This window comes from Podarcis raffonei, chromosome 1 (assembly GCF_027172205.1).
Source record: "Podarcis raffonei isolate rPodRaf1 chromosome 1, rPodRaf1.pri, whole genome shotgun sequence".
NCBI classification, from domain to species: domain Eukaryota; kingdom Metazoa; phylum Chordata; class Lepidosauria; order Squamata; family Lacertidae; genus Podarcis; species Podarcis raffonei.
The window spans coordinates 103,139,598-103,165,517 of NC_070602.1; the positions used below are offsets into that span (position 1 = coordinate 103,139,598).

Genomic DNA, 25,920 nt, shown 5'->3' on the forward strand with positions numbered 1-25,920 from the left:
CAAATGCTATCCTAATATTAGGGAAAGATGTGAAAGGGAGATTCCTGCTGTCTTTCCCATGAGCTGGAGCCCTGTGTTACAGAATTATTATACAGTGGAACCTCGTGTTACGTACCGTCTTCCTTACGAGTGCCTCGAGTTACGAGCTCCACTGACCCGGAAGTAGATGCCCCTAGTTGCGAACGTTGTCCTGGGATGCAAGTGGAAGTTGAGCGCTGGTGGTGCGGCAGCATTGGGAGGCGCCATTAGTGAAAGCACGCCTCATGTTAAGAATGGTTTTGGGTTACAAACGGACCTCTGGAACGAATTAAGTTCGTAACTTGAGGTACCACTGTATAGTTTAAAAGTGTGCTGGCAAATATCTACTCATCTGCATTTTTAATGAAGGGATCCAGAAATGACTATAAGTAAAAAAAAATTTAAAAAAATCCATCAAATACTTCCAAAGGTATTGGATACTTTGGAAAAGGTGAGTAGGTTCAGACCTCTGCATCTCTGATTTCACAAATAAGTAAACAAGTAATAATCAAGTTGTTGTGGTCTTGAAAAAAAGTTCACCTGAAGTTGAAGCCACAATTCCTCTTTTGAGTTTGAAAACTGATTTTAACTTTAAATCACATGTAACAAAACCTATTTTCATTTTCTTCCCCCAAGAAATCTTATGCAGTGCAAAAAGGCTGAAATTGCTAATGCAACCACTGAGTTCCATTCACGTGAGAACAGAAGCTCTGGCACTGACAAAGCTAGAGGTCTGGTGGTATTTACTGATGAGGTTGGGACCTCATCTCCCAGCCCACTTTGAACAGGTAATCTCATCTTTTATATTAACGCTAATATTAACACTAGTTAAAGCAGGTTTCCCAAAAAGTTCTTAGCTTTGTTTTCTCTTATTTGACTTGTGCATTAACTTCATTGGGTCTAGTCTGATTAGGACTAGTATTGAATACCACCCTTACCTGCATAATGGAGAATTTATAGTTACGATATGTTGAGTAGTTGTTAGGAACAGATAAGACCTAAGAGACCAAAGTTCAACTCTCAATTCAGTCATGAAGTTCACAGGATGATCTTGGGCCAGTTACTGTGTCTCAGCCTAACCTTCCTCACAGGGTGGTTGTGAGGCTAAAACAGAAAGAAGTATGGCCATGTAAACCTTGAACTACTTGGAGAAAAGGTGGGATATAAATGTAATAAATATGTGATTAAAGCTGATCTGCAGAATCCATTAAACCAGAGTACTTGGATTTATGCTGATTTTAGTTCAATTGAGCTGGCTGAACTAGTTTGTGGATGGCATTTAATATTAGTGCCCAAATGCATCGCTGTTGCCTCTTACTGTTGAAACTATGGAGCCTTAAGCACACTTACTACAATCATGGAACTACAAGTACAGCTGAAGTCTATTAAAACCTTATTTTCATTCATGTGCTGGATAAAGACTTTAGTAGATTCCTACATGGAAGTCTGTTGTTTGTTCGGGCAGTTTAGCCCCAACCTGTTAAGTTGCTTCTGTTTGTGCCTCATGGTTTTTTTTTCCTTTTAGGTTTGTGTGCCATTGATTCAGAGCACTTTAAGCTTAGATTCCGTTCTACAAGGAAATTCATCACGGTTAGCTATTAACCAGAGTTTACTAACATCGGGTTCTGCACACAAATCAGGTAGGAGGGAAATCTCTTTCTGACTATGATTCAGATGCAACAAATCTGAAATCTAAAAATTCAAATACTGGGTTTTATATCATGTTGTTACATATGCATGGAGTTATCCTTAGCACCACCTACCCTGTTGTAATGGATATATTTCACTTTGTACAGCCTCATATGGAAAGGTTCTTCAGTATGTATACTTAAGAATTTGTCTTTTTTGCACATTTGTTGCATCTGAATCATATCTCCAGTGTATTAAACTATAAGATTCTGTGGCTACAGTCTTTAAGAGCTCTTGCAATTACTTCTCTAAAACAAATATTCAGACTACATGTAAAGCTTTGAGATTAGCAGCATAGTCTGAGCCTGTTTTTGAAATAGAAGCCATGGTTAAGTCTTTTGATCTCCCCTCCCCCAAAAACCATTTGTTTATCATTTTTGTGTTTTTTCGTGTATACAAAAGTTTCTGTGGTTCAAGTAATGTACTACTGGTTTTATTTAGGTGCTTTCCCCAATGGAACCCCCGCAAATCAAAGGATGAGCCTGAATTCTAGTACAGGAGTTACAGCCATTCCATCAATTCAACTTCTAGGAATCGAAATGCTACTTCACTTTTTCATGGGACCAGAAGTTTTGACGTTTTCCAAAGAAAACAACATTGCACTTAGTTTAGGTAATGTTATACATTTTTTGGAAAGTTCAAGCAGCTTATAATACCACAACACAAGTATATGCTGCTAGCTGCTCTGACAATTGATAAGAATGATAGAACTTGTGCTTTCTCTTCCCACTTAGAACCTCTTCAGCACTCAGTAATCACCAGTCCTTCGTTCTTCTGTAAGCATGCCAGCACATTCATAAATGCAGTTCAGGATGGCTTCATTGCAGTTGGAAAAGATGCTTCTGGTAAGATTATTTCCTCCCCCTAAGAATATTGCTTCGTGCTATGCAAGTTGATAGAAAGGATTCTTCTAAATGGGCAGTAGTCAAAACTTGATTTATCTAGCTCTTCATTGGGTTATTAATTTGCCCTTAATTCATTCTCTGTCTTGCAGATACTAGTCTAAGTGCTATATGGAAGGCAATGATTCGTTTTGTGAAAGGGGCAATTGAATCAGGTAAGTGGATATATTAATGTTCTGGTGTAGACTATAATAAAAGCTTATGAGGAATTATTGGAAAGTAAGAGTGTGGACAAGTAAGTGCACCATCCAGGTAAAAGTATTCTAGGCATGAAGAACCTGGCTCTAACACTCAGTGTCCAGGAACTGGTGCTAACGTAAACTGAGTAACAAATGATAGAGTTGAAAAACAAATACGTTTTTCAGTTCTGCTTACAGCTGTGTCTAAACAAATTGGTAGAACATTTAACATGAACAAAGTGAATTCCAGGCCACTATTTCTAAACAGCAATAATTTACCTGAAAGCAGAACTCAGTTTAAAACTTGCAGCAAGAGCATTAATGCAGCTCTGTCCTTTAAGGTGGGCAATGCTGTAGGTTTTGCAAGACCAAATTGTATTCAAGGCCTAATTTTGCGTCGCTTGTTTTTAGGGAGCAAGAGAGAACGGCAAAGCTCAGACGTACTCACTATGTTACTTCAGGCCTTAAAAAACATTGTTGTGTCAAATGAACTATCTGTGTTAAAGTCAATGGTAAGTTGTTTATTATAGTCTATAAGTGTTTATATAGCTATTAAATTATGATAAGAGGTGGCATATCTACAGATTATGATCTCTGAACTGGTCCCATTGGACATTGTTTGGGTCAGCATTTGCTCTGGTGAGTAGCGCTTGCTTCCAATGCTGATACTCATTAAGCTAATGTGCAATGCAGCACTCGCTGCTTAGTTGGCACAGGATTTTCAAGCTAAGTATTGTTGGAATTGGTCTTTCCAGTCTTGTAGATCACTGCTTCTGTTAATCCTTGATTTCCTCTTTGTACCCCATAACCTCATGAAACAAGATGAAGGCTTTTTCCTCATGTTTACAGATAAGGTTTAGTATTCATGCTATGTGACTATTTTAGATGAATAACTATGTTTCGTTTCCTCCTTTAGTCCCTGATAGAAATCACAATCAAAGAACTGCCTCCAAAAGTACTAGGATCCCCAGCCTATCAGGTTGCTGACATGGATCTTCTGAATGTAAGTGGGCTGTGTGTGTGTGTGTGTGTGTGTGTGTGTGTGTGTGTATGTAAAGCTTATGCTACCCATCATGTCACTTGTACAATATATAATAGGCAGATGACCTTTGTTCTGTAGTAAGAACTAGTAAGACGCGTGTATGCTTTAGCTAGAAATGTTTCTGAGTATTTATGTATACTATAGCATAGTATATAAGGAGCCTGACGCCTTTTCTTTGAGTAGTGACCATACCAGAAAATATTGGCAGGAGTCGGATGGAGGGCTCCCTGTTTAAAGCATTAACTATTTTAGCCTAAGATTGCCAAGGTTCTGTATCTACTTGCACTTTGACGTGCTTTTGAACTGCTAGGTGGACAGGAGCTGGGACAGAGCAATGGAAACCCACCCCATTGCAGGATTTCGAAACACCGAGCTTCTGATTGGCAAGCCCTAGTTTCTGTGGTTTAGACCACAGCACAACCCACGGCCCTTGAATATACCAGTTTCTTAATCATAAGCTGAATGTGTATCTGATTGTAGCATCAAGTGTAGCATTTCTGAGATCAGAGATCATAAATAGATTGTTGTAGCTGATTAATAGCCATTTATGGGCTTCAGGTTTTCCCCACTAGCTCTCTTTCTTTGAAAAATTTATTTCCAAAAGTCTTATACAAGGTGTGACCGGAAAGTTTGGTGAATGGTCACAGAAATTGGACAGCGAGAAATATTCAAACATACATGCCTTGCAGGCCTTCAAAGTAGGCCCCCTCTGATACAACGCACCATTGACAACGTTCGTAGAACTGTTGGAAACTTCTGGAGAAGTCCTCTTTTCATACTGCTTTCAGTTCCCTCGTCACAGCAACTTGGACATGTGAAATGTTGGAAAATCTGTGCGCTTTCAGTCAGATTTCAGTTTTGGAAAAAGAAATCCGGTGGGGCCATATCTGGAGAATATGGAGGGTGGGACAACTCAGTAACATCAGTAATGATGTCACACAGAATATGCAATTCTTCCGCCATCATTCAGATGGACGAACGCTGATCCCACATCAAGAACTCACAAACTCTCTCGAAATTTGCTGCTGTTCTGCTCGTTGATGGTCTGCCAGACAGGGTCATCTTCGATGGTTTGCTGCCCTTCACAGAAATGCTTAAACTACTCATACACTGTCTTTCGAGTTACAGCTTCATCTCCATACACAATTGTGAGCATTTTGTGGGTTTCCGATGCTTGATTGTATGTTCAAATATTTCTAGCTGTCTGATTTCTGTGACCATTCACCGAACTTTCCAGTCACACTTTGTAATTGCATATGAGCACAGTGAACACAGATCACATCTTGGGATTGAATCATTTAGCAGTGATCTGTTCCTTGAAACTGAAACATAATTGTTGACCCCTATAGCTTAATCCAGCAAACAGGTGTTGTTGATGCTTATACGGGATAGAATACATAAGACAGAATAGAGCCATATATTTCTGAAATATTGCCAAACATAGCAGACTTGTTGAATAAGTACTGTGGCTTTTTTCCTTGCCAGGGGACTCCAGCATTGTTTTTAATTCAGCTTTCTTTCCATGAAGATCTGTTGAAATGCTATGTTCAAGATGAAAGGTAGGTACTAAGAGCAAAGCTTTTCTATACCCTGGTATTTATATATCCTAATATCTGAATTCATTTGGGCTGATCTGATTACCATAATTTTCTGCTTTAAAATGTAACTAATATTTTTCTTTCCCTCCTCAATCTATAAGTCAAAGTTATTACAACTTTGTTGAATGATGTAGTTGCTAAATAATTTGAAATTGCTGAGTGTTTCTTCTGTTTTCTTTTAAATCAGGTTTTTCTTGAACTATGAATCACTTGTAGGGTGTGTTTTGTCTGGCCCTACATCTCCTCTGACTTTTAGTGAGTCTGTATTCACAATTGTCAACCAAAGCTCAAAGTATCTGGAAAATAAGGAACATCTCTGGAGAATGTGGAGTATTATAGTTAACCCCTTAACTGAGTGGATTAACCAGGTACAGTGTGTTGGTTCTACCTAAATAACTATACATGGAAATAGCAAAGAATGTACATTGCTGGAATTGCATTTTAAAAGTATAGTGTCTGTAAAATGATCTTGGATCCAGTCAGGCACAAAAAGACAAAAAACCAGAATTCCCATGTGTCTCAATGATGATGCATGTCTAGAGTAAAAGTGAAAAATATTTTAGAAAAACAAAGCTAAGGATACCAGGTTTCTTTGAGTGTATAAACTTCAGTTGTTGTTTTTTTCCCCTTTAGACAAATGAAGTAAATCAAGGTGATGCTTTGGAACATAATTTCAATGCACTTTACAGTGCATTGTTGCTCCCTGTGAATACCATATTCCCATGTTCTGAATTTCCACAGGTAAGAAACTATTGGATTTTTTTTAAAAAAAGAAAGAAGTGTGCGTAGCAGTAATCTTAGACCAGAAAGTACTGTGATCTCTGCTTCTTTTCTTTCATTACAGCCTACAATGAAAACGTTGCTCCGTTCCTGGTCAGAGCTCTATAGAGCATTTGCCCGTTGTGCTTTGCTGGTAGCAACAGCAGAAGATAATCTATGCTGTGAAGAACTCTGTGCTAAAATAATATCTGGATTAGAAGATGAAGCAGATATTGTAAGTACAGTGATCTGTGCGGGAGACAAGTTCGCAACCCGCAGCGCCGCGTCTGCACACACGCAGGTTGCGATTCGGCGCTTCTGCGCATGCGCGATTTAGTGGTTCTGCACATGTGCGAGCGCCAAAATCCAAAAGTAACCTGTTCCGGTACTTCAGGTTCGGCGCAGTGCACAACCCAAAGCATCTGTAACCCGAGGTATGGCTGTATAGGCTGCTCTTAATACAAAATATGGTTGGTGCTTATGTAAAATCCTATCCTTTGTCTTTCATTCTATACTGATGTGGTAAATATATTTCTTTTCTTTCAGAATCAGTCCATGTTGGATGGCCTCGCTCACATCACGTCAGTTATGGTTGACTGCATCAATTTTGCACCTTATGGCACTAAATACCAACCATCAAATAGATGTAAGGATAATAAGTGGAATCTGCAACTAAAAGTTGCATTGGGGAGTGGTTCATTCCATTCCTTCTCCTGATTTTCTGATACTTCCTCTCTCTTCCCTCACCTCCACACCTGGTCAGTCAGCTTTTCTTGCCGAGTGAGCCTGCTCAGTCCTCATTTGACTGTTTCAGGATTTCCCCCCCTCAGTGTTTTTTTTCTAAAGGTTTTTTTGTGCTTCTGCATCGTTGGGGTTTCCTTATGCCTGCTACCTTATTCTTGTGCTTGAGTGTTGTTTTCTTAGGCTATGTAAGAATCGGCATTCATAATACTGATTTCAAATGTATCCAGGCTTCCTGTATTATGAAACAGGGAGCTGCTGAGTTGCTGTACATGTTTGGTCAGTTTACTGTTTTGACAGTTGAATTGATTGTGTTAAGAGCTGTGCTCAGACTTCTAGTAACAAGCTTCTTAAAGTTGTATAGACACGTGTTGTTTGGTAGTTTGACATAAATTCTGAAGCCTCTACTGAAGTCAGCAGTGCAGTGAACTACTTTTAAAGTTAGTCTGGATTAAGTTCTTCAGCTGTGCTATTAAATACTTTAAGTAAAATGCTTGTCATGATGGGAGGCAGGGTACGTGTGGAGTGGGGGGGGGTCTTGAAACTTGCAAGGAGTCCCTGGGGTGTATGTGTGTGCACCATTCCCTTACATGGGAGAATAGGCTTTATTGCTGTATTGCCCTCCTCTTTTGGAAGGGCTGTTGCACATGGTTAAGAGGTGAGCAGGCCATTAGGATCACATGTACTTTTCCCTCCTGTGAAGATTCCTTCATCCTATCCCATTGCCCTTAATCATCTGCTGTGATGTTAATTACAGCTACTTCATGTTCTAGAATTTAAAATATGGGAACAGAAAAGGGAAGGGAGTACACAATCTCCATATGAACTCTTAACCCTGTTCAAGGAATATAGCTGTAGTATTGAATAACACTCTCAATATTCGGCATGTTTCAAGGGAAAGGGAAAGGAGGAATGGTATTTATAAATAGATGCAGGTGTGGTGGTCCTTGCTATTTAAACCTTAACTTTAATATAAACTACCTTAATTGCTAAAATAAATGTTGTCAACTTAACATACTGATCCTTAGCCCCACAGATGCCTGCAGACTGGTCCAAAAAGAAAAAAGATCCCCTTGGCAAGCTGTCGTCCTTAATTAAACTTTTGGTGATACTAGTAAACTCACTTCAGATGATTGTGTCCAAGGAATCCAGCCCTGAAAGAAAGACCTCTATCAGCACTTCCGTTATTGCTGCTCTTCAAAATATCATTGGCCACATCTCCCTACCTTCAGTCATCAGACCTCTGTTCAGAACTATTGCGAAACCGTTATCAGCATTTTATGAAAAAATAAAGTGAGTGCTCTGCTATATAGCTATGCAGTACTGACTTTGCAGTTGTATACTACTTTCGTTACTATGGCTAACTTGTTTCATACATGTGATTGAAATAGCTTAGGAAACCTACATGGCTATACCACTAGTCCAATGATGTTCCAGAGGTACTTTATTGATGCTACATTGAGAGTTGGATAGCAGCTTACGTAGCACCTTGATGCAAAAGTTCCATTTGCAATCTGCAATCAGATTTATTAATTTTAAATTTTGCTTTTACAGCTGTTTTTAAAAATATATTTAACACAAGTATTAACTGCAGAGAGCACACAGTTTTAAGAGATGTCATTTCCTATGACACAGAAGGGGGAGCGATACTTTTTTTTGAAAAATGATGCCTCCTTAAGAGATGTGTGCTTCATCCAAAAATAAGAAAGTACACCACTTGCTTCAGAGTTACCTTTCTATCAATATACAAGTTTGGTCAGTAGGCCGAAGGTCATCATTGATCAAACTGAGAGTTGCTTAATTGGGTGATAGCCCTAAAAGCTACAGGAGGCTAGAATCAACTGCTTACTGAAAATTCACTCTTGGCAGCCTTGATTTGGTTGGCTATTTGATGTGTCCCAAAATGGTGTGTTTCTTTAAATGTGTATAAATGTTATGGTTATGATAAAATTACAATACTATCCAGTTTTTGAGTTTTTTCCTATATTGAGCTTCCTCCTGCGATTGATTGATTGATTGATTGCCCTTCATCTTAGCATAATGGCGAGGTCACAGCTTTAAAAACATGATTGAAAACACTTTGCCACAATTTTAAATTATAAAAATAAGGTAGGTCCTATATTGTACCTTATCTGACAGAATCTATTTTTAAGACTAATTGTACGCCTGAGGGCAGGCATAGTCTTAAAACTTTTTTTGTAAGCTACTCCCAGAGCTTTTTTTGGCTAAGGGGATATGAATGCTGTAACCAGTAAATAAAGAAATAAAGAAGCAGAGGTTATTCCTTATATGAATACTCATCAGTTATCTCCTTTCCCCCATCAGGTCCACTAATGCATCTAAAGTGACCAATGGGCTCAACAACAAGGTAATTTGGACTGGTGGTGGTGGGAAGCTTTTCTGTCTCTTGAATACGTTTTTTAATACCATGCAGCCTAGTAGCATAATTCCATAAAAGGAGCTGCCCTTGCACATAGTGTATAGTGTGTGTGTGTGTGTGTGTGTGTGTTTTACCAGCATCTCTGTTGTGCTACCACAGACTTCGCTAGTTCCTCATAATTAAGTGGGTGTTGCATGATTAAACCCAGGCAAGGAATTGCCTAATCAGTGCATGGAGTTTGGGGAGGGGAAAAAACTTGTAGTAAATAATTGCTTCATTGTGCATTATTTGGGTCTAGTGTAGGATTTTGCCATGATCTCCTGTGCCATCTAGCCTAGAGAATAGGGCTCCGGGGTTGTAAACAGCATTCCACGAACTTCCTTATATTATTGGCCTTCTTGCTTTAAGTTTTACATTGTAACTAAGCAGACAATGCTTAGCCCATTATCTGCTGTTAACACCTTTTGCAGCTATAACCTTTTTGATACATTTTTTTATTCTATTTTCCAGTTTGAAAAGTTATTGGCAGAAAGTATTAGTTGTTTTCAGTCTTCCTATGCTGGATCCTTTGACAGTGAGCTGCTGCAAGAGCTTTCTCCATTGCTGTGCGTAATGCTTTTGCACAAGAATAAACAGCTACGTAGTCAAGCGGCTCAGTTCTGGAATGCAACATTTGGTAAAGCTGTAGTGCTGACATACCCAGAAGAATTAAAGTAAGAATTTTGTAGCTTGTGATATACCTATAGACTTGTGGACAAACTCATTTACTTGTGTAGAGCCCCATCCCAGCTCACGGCCAATCTTAAAAGCATTCTTATCCATTTTCCAGTCTGCTAAACATGAAGCACTTCTATCGGAAGCATTTTGTTGGGGGAACTTGAAAAACGGTAGATGCATATGAAAACAACTATATCATAACTGTCCCGACATGGGGTTGGGTCACTATGACAGTTCCTTTAATTAAAAACCAGAAGAACTCTTTAGACCATACTTCCTCAACCTTGGCCCTCCAGATGTTTTGAGACTACAATTCCCATCTTCCCTGATCACTGGTCCTGCTAGCTAGGGATCATGGGAGTTGTAGGCCAAAAGCATCTGGAGGGCCAAGGTTGAGGAAGCCTGCTTTAGACGCTGCAAATCTGAGCAGAAGAATGGGTAGAGGAAAGGGTGGCTTAACCCTGCCTCTTGTGTAAGCCTTCCTGTACAAAATTTCATGTAAGGACTTCAAATGGAACTTTTTGACTAGAACTGCTTTCTCCTTTTCTCTATCACTCCTCTGGTCAAGCTTATAAATACCAGGTACCTTCTAGTGGTTCTTTTTGGTTGGGGAAAGGTTGATGTTGACTGACTGCTAATTACTTCTGATTTGGGATTAATGAAGTAACTTGTACAACAGAAGCAAAGTAATAGTATTGTTTGTCCTCCAGAATTTCATATTTCACTTGGCGTTTCACACAATAAACTAGTATAGAATTCATATACAGACAATCAAAACAGGTGAAAGTTTTGCATAATGTTTGGGTTTGGATATAGAATACCAAGCTGCATCATCTTGAAAATGCATTGTAGCTAGCGACTCAAAGCTTCATTCTTTGCTTATAAGTTTTCAAGTGTAAACATGGTGCCAAAAACTAATTGTTCCAAGTCTGAATATCGGATTCAAAGATTTTAAATGCAACTTTCATGATTGCTTCCTTTCAGATGTGTTTTGTGCCAAGCCAAGCAAAAAAATTTACTCTCGTTGCCTGGCTTTAAAAACACGGACATAGTGGGAGAATGTAACGGGACATGCTCCGATTCTGTAAGTATTAGGTTTTGGCATTGGTTGTAGTAAACCTTTTTATTTTTCTGAGTAAATAGGTCAAAATGCACACCTTCATTCAGTTTACAATTGCTAAAGTAGGAGTGTGGTGGGGGTTTTTTGTTTATTAAAGTTAGTTGCAGATAAATCTGTGGAGAAACTTAGCTGACAGCACTTCTGACAATCTGAATTGGTGAAACTAGGACCTCTTCTTCCCACATGAACTTGTTTATCTGAGACTTTTCTCTGTGTGTCCCTCCAAGAGAGATGCAGAAGGTGTCGGCATGAGAACAGACCCCCTCAGTGGTGGGTCCCCATTTATGAAATGCTCTCAACGTGGCAAGCAATAACATTTCTTTTCCACCAAACCTTTGGCTTTTAATTATCTTTGGCCTCATTCAGTGATGGGCTTTCTTAGTCCTGCCCTTCTATGAATGTGCTTTTAGCTTTCACTTTGTTTTAGTTTCATGTTGTTCTTCAGCTATGTGCTATTTTTGTAAGTCACTTTGAGTTACTTTTCATTAAAAAGCAACTGAAGAAATAATAATAATAAATTTATTTATATGCCACCCATCTGACTGGGTGAGCCCAGCCATTCTGTGGTAATAGTACATTACTCTTATTAAATTGTAGTTTAATAGTAAGAACTACAGTAAGAACTCAATTAAGGTATTATAATACTCTTATTAAATTTTAATTTTGTTACAGCAAACAGAGAATTCCCAGTGGGATGCAAAGATAAGTGGAATAGAAGTAAATCTTAGTGGGAAAAGAGACTCCTTGCTGGCACAGACCAATGAACTAAAGCAGAAAAGTATTAATTCCCCCGTAACACCTTCAAAGGTAAGACATCAGTTCATTAGATGAAATGGTTTCTTATTGGCACTTACATCTCCAGCAATAATACCCAGTTTTTTTCTATTCTAAGCATCAGTTATTTTTCTTGTTGATAAGGAGAGCTGAATCATGTAAGTATGGGGCTCACTTGAAGATTGCGGTGGAATTTGCAATTGATTATAGACAGAATCCCCAGATGTGAACAGAAACCATTTTCACTCAGCTCAAGGTTTACAGCATTGTCTGATATGTACTGTTAGTGTTCATAAGCTGCAATTATTTACACTCTTTATTTTTACTTTTTCTCATGAAGCAGATGAAACTAGAAAACTCGCTGACAAAGACAAATCGAAAAAACTTGCTCCTGGAAGAGGAAAATACTGTTGACTTTGTGTTTATACCTCCAGAAACAAAAGAGAGAGTGTTGACAGAGCACCAAAAAGAAGTGCTAAGAACTAAAAGGTTTGTAACTTAGTAACTTAAGAGTCAAGAAATGCACATTTTTCTGTGTGCCACCAGGTCTGAAACTTTCTAGGTAGCTCATCTCCTTCATTGCCAAGAGCTGGCAGAAGAAGAGCTTCCAAGTTGGTCCCACTTCCTCTGTCCAACTAGGTTCAGTAACCAATAAGGGAGCTCACTGTGCAACCCCTGGGTAGAATGGTTCCTACACAGGCTCTAGAGCAAGCCTTCAAATTTGAACAGTTGCTAGCTTAAAATGCCAGTCTTTATCAAATGTATTAGGACTACTCATTTTATTGGAATGTTGACCAGTTCTATTTTTTGCAGGATTGATATTCCTACAATGTACAATAATCTTGATGCATCCCAAGATACTACCTTGTTTTCCCAATATACACAGAGCCAGGAAGATTATCCGTAAGTATTAGGGACCAACAGTGCTTTGAAATGTAAAATGTTTTGAGTTTTCCGTGCATCTAAGTAAGTTGCCTTTATTTTAGGGATAAGCCAGCCTCTGTGGATGTGAAGGAAGAATCTGAGAAGGAAGAGAACAAAACAATGCCCCAGGTATCTTCATATGTTGACAGTTGCTGGGAATTGAGAGTAATGGCATTTTAAAAAATAAATAAATTATAAAGGACTTATAGGGAAAGGGATGTAGCGTATAGCTGGAGTAAAGCACATGTAGCTGCTGACACATATCTTTACCAAGTGTAACAGCCACAAAAAGGTTTATATTGACACCTGAAACATTATTGAAGTAAATTGGATGGCTTTGACTTCCTTTTTGAGTGAAGGCATAAGCCTATCTGCACCCTGCCATGGTGCCTTGGGATGTATGGGTTGCTTCTGCTAATGGCTTCAGGCCTTCCATTATAGAAAGTGCATAGTCTATACTTGAAGGACTGTCACCAGTTTCTAGTTGGAACAAATGACTAGATTTTTGAAGCTAGCAAACTGTTTTAGTGAATAATTGGAACTGTCAACTTAACCCCTCCCCCTGCACAAGTTTTGCTGGATTTTCCTGCATGTTCCTACCTGGAGCAAATTCTGGGATTGCAAAAAACACAATTAAATTGTAATGCTTGCAATTTTGGTAAAATAACAGGAAAAGTATCCAAAGAGATTTAGTGATAAGATTTTTTCTTTCTTTCTTTTGTTTCTTTATGATAACTGTTGGACAAGGATATGGCCTGAAGGTGCATGCTGTAGTAACTTTGCTGTAGTTAAATAGATCTGGCTGTATGGATGCCTAGAATTGGCACATAATAATGCCTTGAGTTTCGAGGAAAGGTGGGATGTGAATTAGGCAGTATAGTCAAAAAATGTATAATGACACTAAGCTATTTTCAATGCAGGATGAAAAAGCAGCAAGTGACTTGCTTGGCATTGCCCATGAAGGAACTGAAAGTGGGAAGGCAGATGTACTTCCAGAGAACAATAATTCCACCAACGCTGAACAGCTTACCACTTCTGGCAAACAGAGCTTAGATCCAAATTGTGAGAAATTGGAAACATGTGCTCCTAAATCAGTTCCAGGGGAGACTTCAGTATTGGATTGTTCTCTAAATGAATGTACCTCTAATGTCAGCAGCTGCAGCTCTGCCTCTAGTGATGTCATTTCAGGAACCCCACAGCCTGTAAGCAGAAGACAGTCTTTCATAACACTGGAAAAATTTAATAGTTCAGAAAACAGACCATTCAGTCCTACAACTTTCACTGTGTCTGGAACATCTGCAAGTTCTCCTTTATTAGCCAAACAGGAATGCATGATTGCTTCAGATGCTTCTTTCAAAGGAATTCCAGATGTGGAGAATAATAACACCTTCAAACACAAAGTGGAAAAAGCCACCCCCAGACCTAAAAGGTCAAACCTAGAAATCTTAGGTGCACTGGAGACTTATGTCAAAGTCAAAAGATTGAAAGATGAAAATAAGGCTAATTCAAAATTGCAACCTGAAAGTACACTTGGGATTAAAAAGTCAAGCCTTAGGCAAAATAAAACAGATAATTCAGAAGAAGAAAAATCAAAGATAACACAGTTGCAACAGGAGAAAAATATGCAAGAGTCTCCTGCCAACCTTGTAGAAGATAAGTGTGAATTGCCTGGTGAAATACAAGAACCAGAATATTTGCTAGACATCCCGTCTCAAGTTTCTGAGTTGAATGCAGTAGGATGTACAATAGAAAATAAACAAATTTTGGACAATGTTGCAGAGACCAAAGCAGGAGCAAACTTAGATTCTAAAGAGAATACCCCTCCAGAGCTGACTTTAGCAGCAGCTACAATATCTAATGTTGGCCAAAGTCCACAAGTTTCACCTCATCCAAAAGCGTTAAGACGTTCTTTAAGACGAAAACCAGAAACTGCAGAAGGAGCTTCAGGTAGTCCAGACAAAGAGAACAGTCAACAGAAAAAAGATGGGCGTAAAGATGGTGAAAAGGTTCTGCCAAAGAAGATTTCACAAAGTAAAGAGGCTTCTGCACAAAAGCAAAAATCTGTTCCTGATAAAACAATAGATGCACAAGGAAGTATAAAGAAAGAAATCAATGTACATGGGAGCAGGACTGCAGAAGGTACGATCTTGAAGGACTCCCATGTTTCAAGAACTATCCAAGAGGAAACTAGCATAACTAATGAAAAATCTGAAGGAAGTCAATCATCTGACATCAGTGACTTGCAAGATTCTGTTCCAGAAACAACTGGTGAGAAACCTAAAGGGTTTCCACGGTATCAGACAAGAAGAACCTCACAGGGATTACTTACCAGTATAGAAAACTCTGAGTCTGATAGTTCTGAAACAAGAGAAGAAGGAACCAAGAGGAAAAGGTTAGGAAGATCGAAAAATAAAAGTAGTTCACTTGAAAGCAGTTCAATTGAAAGCCAGGTGAAGGAAGTGCTAGAAAGCCAAGAGTTTCATGCAAAACCTGCAACAGAAATCCAGACCATGCCACCAGAAAATAAAGATGTAATGCATTCTGATGAACACATGGAAATAGCATTACTGTCTGGTGTTACTGGTCAAGAGAGAGAGAGAACTACCCTCCCACTTAGTGAATGTTCAGGACTTGAGCAAGATATGGACACTTCCCTTTGTAGAGACTCTTCAGATACAGAGAGAACTGCTGCCAGAATGCTGACACGCTCCACTTCAGAGTCAGCTCTAGAAAGCAGGCAGAGAACGACAGTTATGGATAAATGTTCTGATTCCCCTGCCAAAGGTTTGGAAAGTGGTGCTTATACTGCTGCTATCAGTGTCTCTTCTTCACCTGAGAAGTCTTCAGAGACAAGTGAATGTCAGCACAAAAGAAGCAAGCGGACAAGGAAATCAAAGAGCTGTAACTGCTGTGGTGAGAATCCATCTCCACTGTTGGGAAAGTCTATCACTGAAATAAAAAAAGAAGGTAGCCCAAAAAAAGAAGGTAGCCCAGAACTAAAGTTAAAAGAGTCTAAAAAGATGGCTAATAAATCAACAATGGCTTTGCCAAGCATTCCTGCTGCTGCTGATTCTCAGTTTGCTGAAAGGCTCAATATGGAACCTTGTGCAGCGAGCACACCACTGTCCTCCATTAGCAATTCCTCTGCCCTGAAAGATTCACATGAGGGTATCCGATCTGAAGAGGATTTGCTAGGAGGTGACACTCCAAAAGAGGAACTCAAGAAATCATCCCATGTCAAAGATGAGAGTGACACATCTGTTGCAGAAAATCTGGATTGTGTTAGCTTGGCTGAAGCAACTTCAGAACCAAGTTCAGTAGACTCTGATTCAGTAGAACACATTGTTCAGTGTCCATCCTTAAAAGCAGACACGGACCCAGGTGCTGTAAAAACGGGAGATAGTAGTCAAAATGGTCATCCAGAAGGTAGGACTGGCGTAGAGATGAGTGTGAACCAGCCTGAAGAAGTAAAGGCCAGCGAAACAAAAGCTGACATCGTTCAGAATGTTGTAGACAAGACACCAGTATCTGTAACAGAGGTACCAGAACTTCAAGAACAGGATGCAGAAAGCGATATAGCCAGCAGATCAGTAGAACATGAAATCTCAGCCTTGGTACAGAAGGAAAATAGCTCAGATTCCCCTCTAAAGTTTCAGGAAATTTATGCTCTTTCTGTAGCCAAGATTAGTGAAAGCCCTAATGGAGTGCAGGCACGCTGTATTTGGTCTCCATCAGCTTCTCCCTCTACCAGCATTTTAAAGAGAGGTGTAAAAAGACAAAAAGAAGAAGATTCTCCATCACCTGCAAACAAGGTACTTGAAGTGGCTTTTGTAAATTTATATGTGAATATCTCTGTATTGCATCTATATCCTTTATACAGTTCAGTATCCATTTCTTCCTTGATAAGAGCTAAAACCTACAAAATCTCCATGATTTTTTTCAGATCTCCCTCCCTTTTAAGGCTTAATTTCCCCCCCCCCTTTTATACCCCGCCCTCCCTGGCCAGAACTGGGCTCAGGGCGGCTAACACCAATAAAATTACAATAAAACGTAATAGAAAAAGAAAAAACAGTTAATTAAAATACGGGTTAAAAATAGAATTTAAAATGCAGCCTCATTTTAGTAGTAGCCTTTTAAATCTTTGTGGAGGAAATACCTTTTATCAATTCAGAAGCTTCTTTTTTGCTTGTAAGAGATTAAGCTGCTTATCTTAACATAATGTATCTAACTTACCTAGAAACCTGGGCATCTGTTACAGCAACATCTGTAAACTCAGTGGTGCAACTTAGAATACGGAATATCCTGTATTCCAAAATACCCAGCTCCCACACACTGTGCCTTGAATTGTGACCATTCTTAATCAGTGTTGCACACTGTTTCTACTGATGCCTCACTCCGTGTATCATTTAAAACCATCTACTAGCCTTTGATGTTTATCATCATTTGCTCCACAGTCAGGCTTCTGGATTGCTTCGTACTACAGTTTTTCATTCCTACGAACAAAATTGTTCAGGTTCTGCTTTCAGGCTATCCATAGGCACCTGCCTACTTTATATTGCATTTATCTGATTTTGTGTGTGTTGTGTTTTCATTGTATTTTGTACATTGCCCTGAGACATGTGGCAGGTGATTAATAAATAATAGTTTTATTTAATTAGTAGTCACTGCACTCACCAATGTGAAATATCTCAAATATTGCTGAAATCTGCCAGTTTATCTCATTCAAACCAGAGATTAATGTAGATCAGTAGGTCTCAAAAGTGTAGTATAGTTCACAACCAGATCTGAACATGAGAAACGCATAATTGATTCTTTTTAGGGAGCCACGTGTCTCCTGTGTTACCCAGACGTAGACAGTTGTCCAAAGTTTCTTACAGTATATCCTATATATGTCTACTGAGCTATAGAGTGGAAACTCATGCAAAGCATTGCATTGCAACTCAAGTCTACTATGTTAAAATTATGTCACTTGCCATTGCAGGCTCACTCCCTTTTCCTAGTCACGACTAGTAGAACTTATTTTTGCTTTAGGGATTTCCCCCCTTTTGTTAAGGATGTGCACTTGGGCACACTTTGAGGACCTCTTATGGTATATTGTATGGGTCTAAATCAGCTGTACTGACGTAATGCTTCTTTCTATATCAAGTTTGTCAGTCTTGTTTTAAAAATATATGAATGCTAGCTACTTTGCAGAAAAAAATCAATTTCCCTTGAAAATCAGTCAACACTTTGTGGCTTTGGTATATCTTTATTGTATAAGACCTTGTTCTTAAAAATCCATTGAATCTCTATGAACAGAGCCGACGAGTTTCCTTTGCCAATCCAATCTACCAGGAAGAATTGGCAGATGACATTGACAGGCGAAGTCCTGTGGTTAGAACCCATTCTTCTAATGGTTCTCAATCTTTCCGAAGTATTAAATCTTCACCTAACCACCAAGCCAAGGTAATACCTGGAATTCTCTTATTTTATTTTTACTGAGAGAATGATCTCTGCGACATTGAAGAACATTGCAATAAACTAAGCTGCTTATAATCATACAAAAGAGTTGAGGCTTGGATTTGGAGATCTCTGTGCACAAGTAGAAAGCCTTTTCTGCTCCTCCGTCCATCCTAATTTAGCTGTTTGGGCCCACCATAAACCACTCCTGTAGGTCAGTGGACCTTCCAGAGCAGTATGTGATGTGACATCTGCTGGTGGTGGGGAACCACCCACTTGTGTACATGATTATATGATTATTTTCGGCTCTACATTCAAGGAAGTAAAAATGGCAAGGTAACATGCCATTCTCTTAAATGTGGTTCACTAATTTAGTTTACTGAAGAAGTATTGGCTGTCGATAGTAGTATGATCCATTCCTTTTCACTAGCTTTTGTCCCATTTTAGGCAAAAGATTTTAATAAGACTAGTCATAAGGTGTTAGGTAATTCCTATGATCCTGAGAGAGCTTTTTTCCTCTTTTCCTATCCAGCTTATTACTACTCCAACCAAAGGATCTCTGTCCCCAGGATCTCGTAGCCATAAATATAAGAGCTCAAAGAAGTGTTTAGTAAGATTTGCTTCGGCTTTATGTATATCTTCTCCATTTTCTCCTGTATTCAGCTTTTAAACTTAGCCAAATTAATAATTTTCTATATTATTTAAGATCACAGAAATGGTCAAGGAGCCGCTACCAAGTCCTACAGAATGCATATATCCTGCATTAGTGGGCTGTAAAGCGCCTGTCGACACAATTTTGCCTCAGATTACTTCAAATATTTGGTAAGTAGGAAGTCACTGGGAAAGATTCCTGTGTCAAATGTTGAAGTATTCTTGACAAAGAAGACTGCTTGGGGTGTATGGGGGAAGGAAAGGGTATCTTCAAGGTGCAATTATTTTAATTAATTAATTTCTATACCTCCTTTCATCCAAGGATCAGAGGGTGATTTGCAATATAAAAGCAGAAAAATACCAAATTTTTCTGTGTATAAGACAATGCTTTTTGCTAAAAAAGGGGGGGGATTGGGTGTGAATGCAGGGGGGGGGACGTGCGATTAATTGCAGCAGCAAGCAGGAGATTTGCAGCGGCGATCGGGCAGGTGATTGGTGGCTGTGGCAAGGCCTGCTGGTGATTGGTTGTGCCTGTAGCAATAGGCAGGTGATTGGCGGCTGCGGCAAGTGGGCGGGTGGGCTGTTGATGGCAGCGAGCGGGCAGACAATTGGTGGCTGTGGCGAGGTGTGTGATTGTCAGTGGCAGGCAGGTGGGTGAGCAATTGGCGGAAGTGACCTCCCCTACCCCCCATAAAAGCTAAACAATTTCTTAATTTTGGGTTTAAAATGTAGGGGTCGTCTTATACATGGGGGCATCTTATACACGGAAAAATACGGTACATAACATAGTAACAACAACAAAAACACCTCCCACTGTGTGCACAATTTAAAAGGGCATAGATTGTATAACCCAAAGGCCTAGGAGAAGAGGAATGTTTTTGTCCAGTGCCTAAAGATATGTAATGGATGTGCCAAGCAAGCATCTCTGGAGAGAGCATTTGATAAACGAGCCATTGCTAAAAAGGCCCATTCTCATGTTGCCACCCTCCAGGCCTCTCATGGAGGGGGCACATGAAGAAGGGCCTCAGATGATGATTGCAGGATCTGGGTCGGTATATACAAGGAGAAGCAGTCTTTGAGGTATTGTGTTCCTGAGCTGTTTAAGGCTCTGCGCTACTCACTTAGAGCTACCAACACAATGCTGTTCTCTACTTTTTGTGTTATGTTTTGTTTCCTTGCCCCCATCCCACTCTGGCCTACTAGACACTCATATTGGTTAGGAATTTGGAAGACATGCGGATGGCGGATGAGGTAGGGAAGTCCTGGGTGCAAACTTCCTTCTCTTCCTCATAGCAACCACTGCAGCTGAAATGGGCCTTTGAAGATAAGCAGTAGTCATCCGCTGCAAGATTGGAAGCGAATGCTTCCAGCACCTCATGATGTCGACTCCTTGTTATGAATGATACAAGGAAGGGAGCTAGGGATTCCTAGGAAGTTCCAATGCTTTGTTTGATCTCACTTTGCTAAAGAGGTTTTTTTTAAATCTGGCCACCCGCTAAGTGTGATAGGTGGGTTGTTTTTTAAACTTTGGTGCGCATAGCTGGAGGAAGTTCCAGTTTGGTCTGGGAGATTGAGACCTCCTCCCTAGCAGAGGAGTTAAACTGCAAGCTGGCCCTGTCTCCTGTTGATGGAGTGACAAACCAAATGTCTTCCTTATTCTCACCAGAACATGTCTACCTTCACACAGTGTTTCTTGACATACAAATTTCAGAAGTAGAGCTGTTGCATGCAGAGAAATTGGGGGTGGGGCTCAAGTGCCTGTCCCACCTTTCTTCCAGCAAATTCCCCACACAGCCACCCAAGCTTCTGAATAAAGGATTTATGCACGCACTTTGAAAGTAGAAGAGTTGCATATACATAGACTAGATATTGGGTAACTTAATTGTAGAAATCCTGTGTTAAAGTAGAAAAATGATTTTTGAAAAGAGTCCTTTTGTCTTTCAAAGATAAGCATTTTAATGTGGTTGTCTTTCTTACCTTGTCCATAGAATGTTACATAAGAAGAGGTGGGGGGACTAACACTTCTCCCTTTGATTTGGCTAAGGGCAAGGGGATTAGGACAACTCATTCGAGCAAAGAACATCAGGACTGTAGGTGACTTGAGTTCTCTGACATCAGCCGAGATCAAAACTCTTCCCATTCGTTCTCCCAAAGTATCCAATGTTAAAAGAGCTCTTAAAGGATACCATGACCAACAGGTTAGTTTCTTTGCATTATAATAAAATAAGTAAAATCTGAAATGTGGGCTTGTTTTTGTATCAGAAATCTTTTTTGCGGAACACTTAGTCCAAGAGGCATTATTTTGTATTGTTTATATTGCAGTTTTATGTTGAGATCTTTTCTGAGATCTACGGGTATAAGGCAGTATACAGATTTAAATCATCATCATCATCATCACTACTATTTGAAATTAAAATAAAAAGAGCAAGTCTGATCACACAACAAGATGTTGCAATGTATCCACTATTCATAACAGGAGTGCTTCTGTCCAGGGCTTTACCAGTGTGGAACTTTGAGCCTTGTTTGAGTTTAGCAGGTGAAAGGGAAGACTGCTCTGTTACTACTGCTCTTCTTGCTTTGCATTTGCTGGGAAATGGAATAATATCTACAAAGATATGTATTCTTTTCTTGTTTCCTATCCTCCTGAAATCACTGTATTATAGAGCACTTAGGCTCTGGTTTAGAGTTGACTTCCAGGCTCTAGTACTTGAGGACTTTACTGCTATGCAGCAGAAAGAGGAAAGATTATAGAGAGTGTAAAAGGAGCAAGGTGTCAGCTTCCTCACCTTCATGAAGAAACCCCACATAGCATGGGGATGGGAGGTGATAAAACACCTTGTGGAACACATTTCCCTTACCTGCTTCCCTTCCCTCTCCATGCTAAAGCTGTCACACTTCAGCAAGTCAATGTCCCACTTCTTCCCCTTCCTTAATTTAAAAACTGGACTCAACTGCCCTCAATCTTTCATATGTCCTGGAACTCAATGAATGTAGGTTTTTGTTTAGTCATTTGGGGGTTCCTCTCCAAAAATGTACAGCTACGTTTTTTAAAATGTAAGCTTATAGTTGCAAGGTAGTTCTGCTTTTATTTTTTGTACAAAAAATTCTATCCCACCTTTACGTTGCATATGCAATACTCAGGGTGAGTAAGAGCAGCTAAAACAAACTATGAACTGCAGTAGCATTCCAAAATACATAACTGGGAAATTAAAGACAACATGGGCGGTAACAAAGATGGCAGATATAAGAGGGATATGGTATTATACAAAGAGAGATATATAGTGTATTCTAAAATACTTTGCTCCACACAATAACATTCTGCTTGACTTACAACATTGCGTAACACAATGCTGGATCTGCAAGCACCTATGAATTGCAAGACCAGCGAATAATACTCATGCAGAGTATCTTATCTCTCCTGAGCAGAAACACTTCTTCTTTGTCTGGATTAATTCTATTTAACAGTTAGCAGCCATCCAACCCATTACTGGTTCCAGACACTGATTCAGAACTTCAGCAGCTTTCCTGGTACTCATGGCCACCAGACACCCCCTCCTCTTGTTGAAGAAGGAATGCTATTAATTAGCTATAAATTATATTTCTCATCTGTATTCAATTTTGCTTCCAATTGAAATATATTGCAATAAAATCTCTTTTCCCCCCCTCCCCCAAATGTGCAGGTACGATCTCGTGGATTTGAAGAAAATGCTGGCCTGGATGATGTAGAAAAGCCAGTGAATGGCATTGATGATAAGTCCTGTTCCACAAATGAAGATAAAATGGAAACAGGTAAATATTGCTTGCCATTGTGCAGTTTTGATGCCTGAACTGGAATGCAGACTGGGTATGTTTGCTTCCCAGGTTAAATCCATTGTCTACATTACCTGTAGCAGTGTGATTGCTGTCATTCCACAGCTGGTCCAAAAAGGGCAAGCAATTTCTCCTATATGATTAAGGCTGTTACACACCATTCTAGCATTGCCTACCCATTAGGGCTGTAGTTAGTATGGTATGTAATTGCACAAATAAGAATTGTGGACTCGTTGAATTTGAGTAGGGCTCTAGTTTGATTCTAAATAGGAAATCTCTGTATGTGTGAACTTTCTTTCTTCCTAGACTTGAGCGAGCCAGTTTCCTCCACTGCAGATGAGCAATCAACTACAGACCTTTTGGCCCAGATTGATATACTTGCTCCGCAGTTTACTTCTGAAAATCTTCTCAACTATTCAGTGAGTGAACTCTTTGAAATGCAAGAGAAACTACATAGCATGACAAACTGTATTATGAAAAACCTGCAGGCTCGTTGGAAGTCACCAACCCGGGAAAGCACTGTTTAATCATCTGTACTTATCTCTCAGAAGAGAAGACTTCATAGTGAGACATTTTTGTTTCTAAAATCCCTTTATTTTTATTTGAGCTGAACACTCACTTAAAAACATCCCAGAAGAATAAAAGAGATCTTCGTCACTCAAGGCAGGTATGGCATCAGTCTGTATATCTTAATAAGTAAGTATGGTACATTCACTATTCAAGTGTTTTTATTGCTGTTGCGCACAGTTTCCCACAAAAAAAATCAACTTGCTGAGTATTTTAACTATATTTTTGAATGCAGATTTATATTTTATTCCTATATTTAAAAACAGCAACAAAGTTCACTATGCGGAATGACTCTTGAGATGCTGAGTGATTTACCAAAATTGATGCCAACTTTTTTGCTACTGGTGTTTTGGAAAACAGTGGCTCTATAGTCTGTCTTCATATTAAGATGTACTGTACTTAATTAGTGCTTCAAAAAAAAAGTATTTCCAAACAATTTTTCTACCATTTCACAGCTCTATTTTTGCATGCACTTATTATGCAAAAAGGAGAAAAATGTATAACGGTATGAAATTCTGATGCAGTATTTTCAAGCTCAAATCTCATGTGCTACAGAATTTTTATATTTATCGGAGTTATACTTGTCCCACTCTCAGAGTCATGTCAATTAGACATAAATAACTGTACATTATGTGTAGATAATAGCAATTCTAGACATTATTAATTATGATCTGAGATTTGTTAAAACATTGGATGGGAAAAATTGTGTTTGCATAAAGCACACAGTTTGCCGTTCTGGAGAAGTAACAATGGGATCTGTTTCACTTTTTTGGCAATAAATATATATGTATATATGAATAAAATAATGAACTCTTATTTAGAATTGTATTTTGAAGAGAACTTGGTTTTAATTGTGTCTTGATTTAATGGATCTGGCAGTTCCTTTTTCATCTAAATCTGTTGAAATGGGCTTTGAAAAGGGAATTGAAGTAGAGCTTGGAGAGATACCCTCCTCCCACTTGAGGTCTTGCATGGTCCTATTATTTAGTGTCTTTTAGTGCTTGTCCTTCATTGGGCTAGTGTCCTGGCCTCTTAATGCTGTTTTGCTGGCTGGGGTTGATGGAAATTGGGCCTCAAACTCCTGGAGGGCATCATGTTGCAGGAGGGATCTCTAAATATTTTTCTTTGAAATATATGCTTATATGTCTACCCAGAACTTACAGTTTGGTATGTGGGTGTAGATTGATCAACATCATGATATGATTTAAGGCAATGTACAGATACTTTATTCTGACTGAATTCAGTGCTGAGCTTTCAGATACTTATGTGGTTAGTATGTATTGCTACTAGCATTTAATCACATGTCATGCTGGCAGTGAGCTACACCCAGAATTAGCCTGTTTCACCCCCCAAATCTACATTAGATACAAACAGGTTTCAATCTGAGTAGGGTTCTCAGCTGATAACTGGTGGCAATTGAGTCTTTGTTTCATTGTATATTTGCATATGAAAGAGGTCTGAAGGGAAAATGCTTTGTTGCAGTACGAGATTTCTTTTGTGTGTGTTTTTTAGGTTTTTATTGTTTAATTGGTTTTAGTATTTAATTTGTGTCTGTAAGTTGATTTGAGTCATTTATTAAGTGTTTTACTCAGCAGAAGGAATGTCTCTGTAATCATTAATATTTTTCTAAGATACAAAATCAAGGAAACTTTGTAGTAGCTTAGAGTTTTTAATGTAGTGAATTCCATTGATTGTTGCGTCCCATCTATATAGATGCAGAGAGGATGTATTGCAGAAGAGGCAGGTTATGTACTATGTCGGTAGAGCTGGTAGGGGCTTTGTTGAACTCCCAAGGGATGGGAAACTGCTTAATAAGGAGTCACAGTTTGAGAGTGTGCTATGGGCCACATTTCACTCCCACCCGTCTGTGGTGGCTACTCTTACCTTGCAGCTGCATTTCTCAGATTTCTTCAGGTGAAAGATGCTCTTCTTTAGCAGTGTAATTTGTCTCATCCCAGAAGGAGGTGTTTCTGCAGGAGCTAGTCAAACCATTCATCACCACCGTTGCAAGAGACACTGCCAAGGTATGTTAGCCCTAAGGTGTTTGGGGGATCCTACAGCAGGCTTCTCCTGGCTCTTGGAAGGAGGGTGTGTGTTAGTAAATATTTTTCCCTTCGCTGGGTGATAAGCTTTTCAACATTGCAGTGTATCACTGAAGCGTGATGTTTGGCTGGTGATACATCACAGTGCTGAAAAGCAGGTGGCGGAACAAACTGCATCGGCCCCAAACCACCTCGGTGAGACCCTGGTGCATTGCAGGGCTGGGGCTAATGCAGCTTGTCCCTCTGCTGCACTGAGGTAGGAATGAGTTGCATCAACTCCAGCACCTTCACCCTGGGGTATATTGTGGGTGAAACCACCATTGCACTCTGGTCCTCTATCATCCTGGGCGATACATTGCCCAGGCCTAGTTGAGCCTGGCAGACAATACATTTCCAAGGCACACATCAGTTGATGAATGGTGTCAGTTAAGGTTCCTTTCCTCTCGATGACATCAGATGAATAGTAAGAGTCTGTTGGCTACAGGGAAGAACTGGGAGGAGCTAGCAGCATTTGTGCCTATCCATGGTTCTGGATTTCCTCTGCACACATCCATTTGGAATTGAGCAT

General features: G+C 39.4%; 1 protein-coding gene across 3 annotated transcripts in view; it reads left to right on the plus strand.

Moving 5' to 3' along the window:
- The window catches only part of RIF1 (replication timing regulatory factor 1), a 35,074-nt gene extending 10,936 nt beyond the window's left edge, over window positions 1-24,138 (plus strand). For 2 of the 3 annotated variants that reach the window (XM_053406530.1, XM_053406546.1), the window contains 27 exons: window positions 655-806; window positions 1,544-1,658; window positions 2,149-2,319; window positions 2,442-2,552; window positions 2,702-2,764; window positions 3,200-3,300; window positions 3,705-3,791; window positions 5,316-5,389; window positions 5,616-5,796; window positions 6,062-6,169; window positions 6,273-6,422; window positions 6,734-6,833; window positions 7,957-8,221; window positions 9,254-9,296; window positions 9,819-10,021; window positions 11,010-11,109; window positions 11,818-11,952; window positions 12,260-12,408; window positions 12,733-12,822; window positions 12,906-12,972; window positions 13,764-16,655; window positions 18,142-18,288; window positions 18,815-18,892; window positions 18,989-19,104; window positions 20,978-21,131; window positions 22,614-22,722; window positions 23,050-24,138. In XM_053406530.1, coding sequence (XP_053262505.1) covers window positions 655-806; window positions 1,544-1,658; window positions 2,149-2,319; window positions 2,442-2,552; window positions 2,702-2,764; window positions 3,200-3,300; window positions 3,705-3,791; window positions 5,316-5,389; window positions 5,616-5,796; window positions 6,062-6,169; window positions 6,273-6,422; window positions 6,734-6,833; window positions 7,957-8,221; window positions 9,254-9,296; window positions 9,819-10,021; window positions 11,010-11,109; window positions 11,818-11,952; window positions 12,260-12,408; window positions 12,733-12,822; window positions 12,906-12,972; window positions 13,764-16,655; window positions 18,142-18,288; window positions 18,815-18,892; window positions 18,989-19,104; window positions 20,978-21,131; window positions 22,614-22,722; window positions 23,050-23,270 — 6,182 coding nt within the window. In that variant the 3' untranslated portion in view covers window positions 23,271-24,138. The remainder of the gene's footprint in view (window positions 1-654; window positions 807-1,543; window positions 1,659-2,148; window positions 2,320-2,441; window positions 2,553-2,701; window positions 2,765-3,199; window positions 3,301-3,704; window positions 3,792-5,315; window positions 5,390-5,615; window positions 5,797-6,061; window positions 6,170-6,272; window positions 6,423-6,733; window positions 6,834-7,956; window positions 8,222-9,253; window positions 9,297-9,818; window positions 10,022-11,009; window positions 11,110-11,817; window positions 11,953-12,259; window positions 12,409-12,732; window positions 12,823-12,905; window positions 12,973-13,763; window positions 16,656-18,141; window positions 18,289-18,814; window positions 18,893-18,988; window positions 19,105-20,977; window positions 21,132-22,613; window positions 22,723-23,049) is intronic. The other variant, XM_053406539.1, reaches the window with a different exon arrangement.
- The last annotated feature ends 1,782 nt before the right edge of the window (window positions 24,139-25,920 follow it).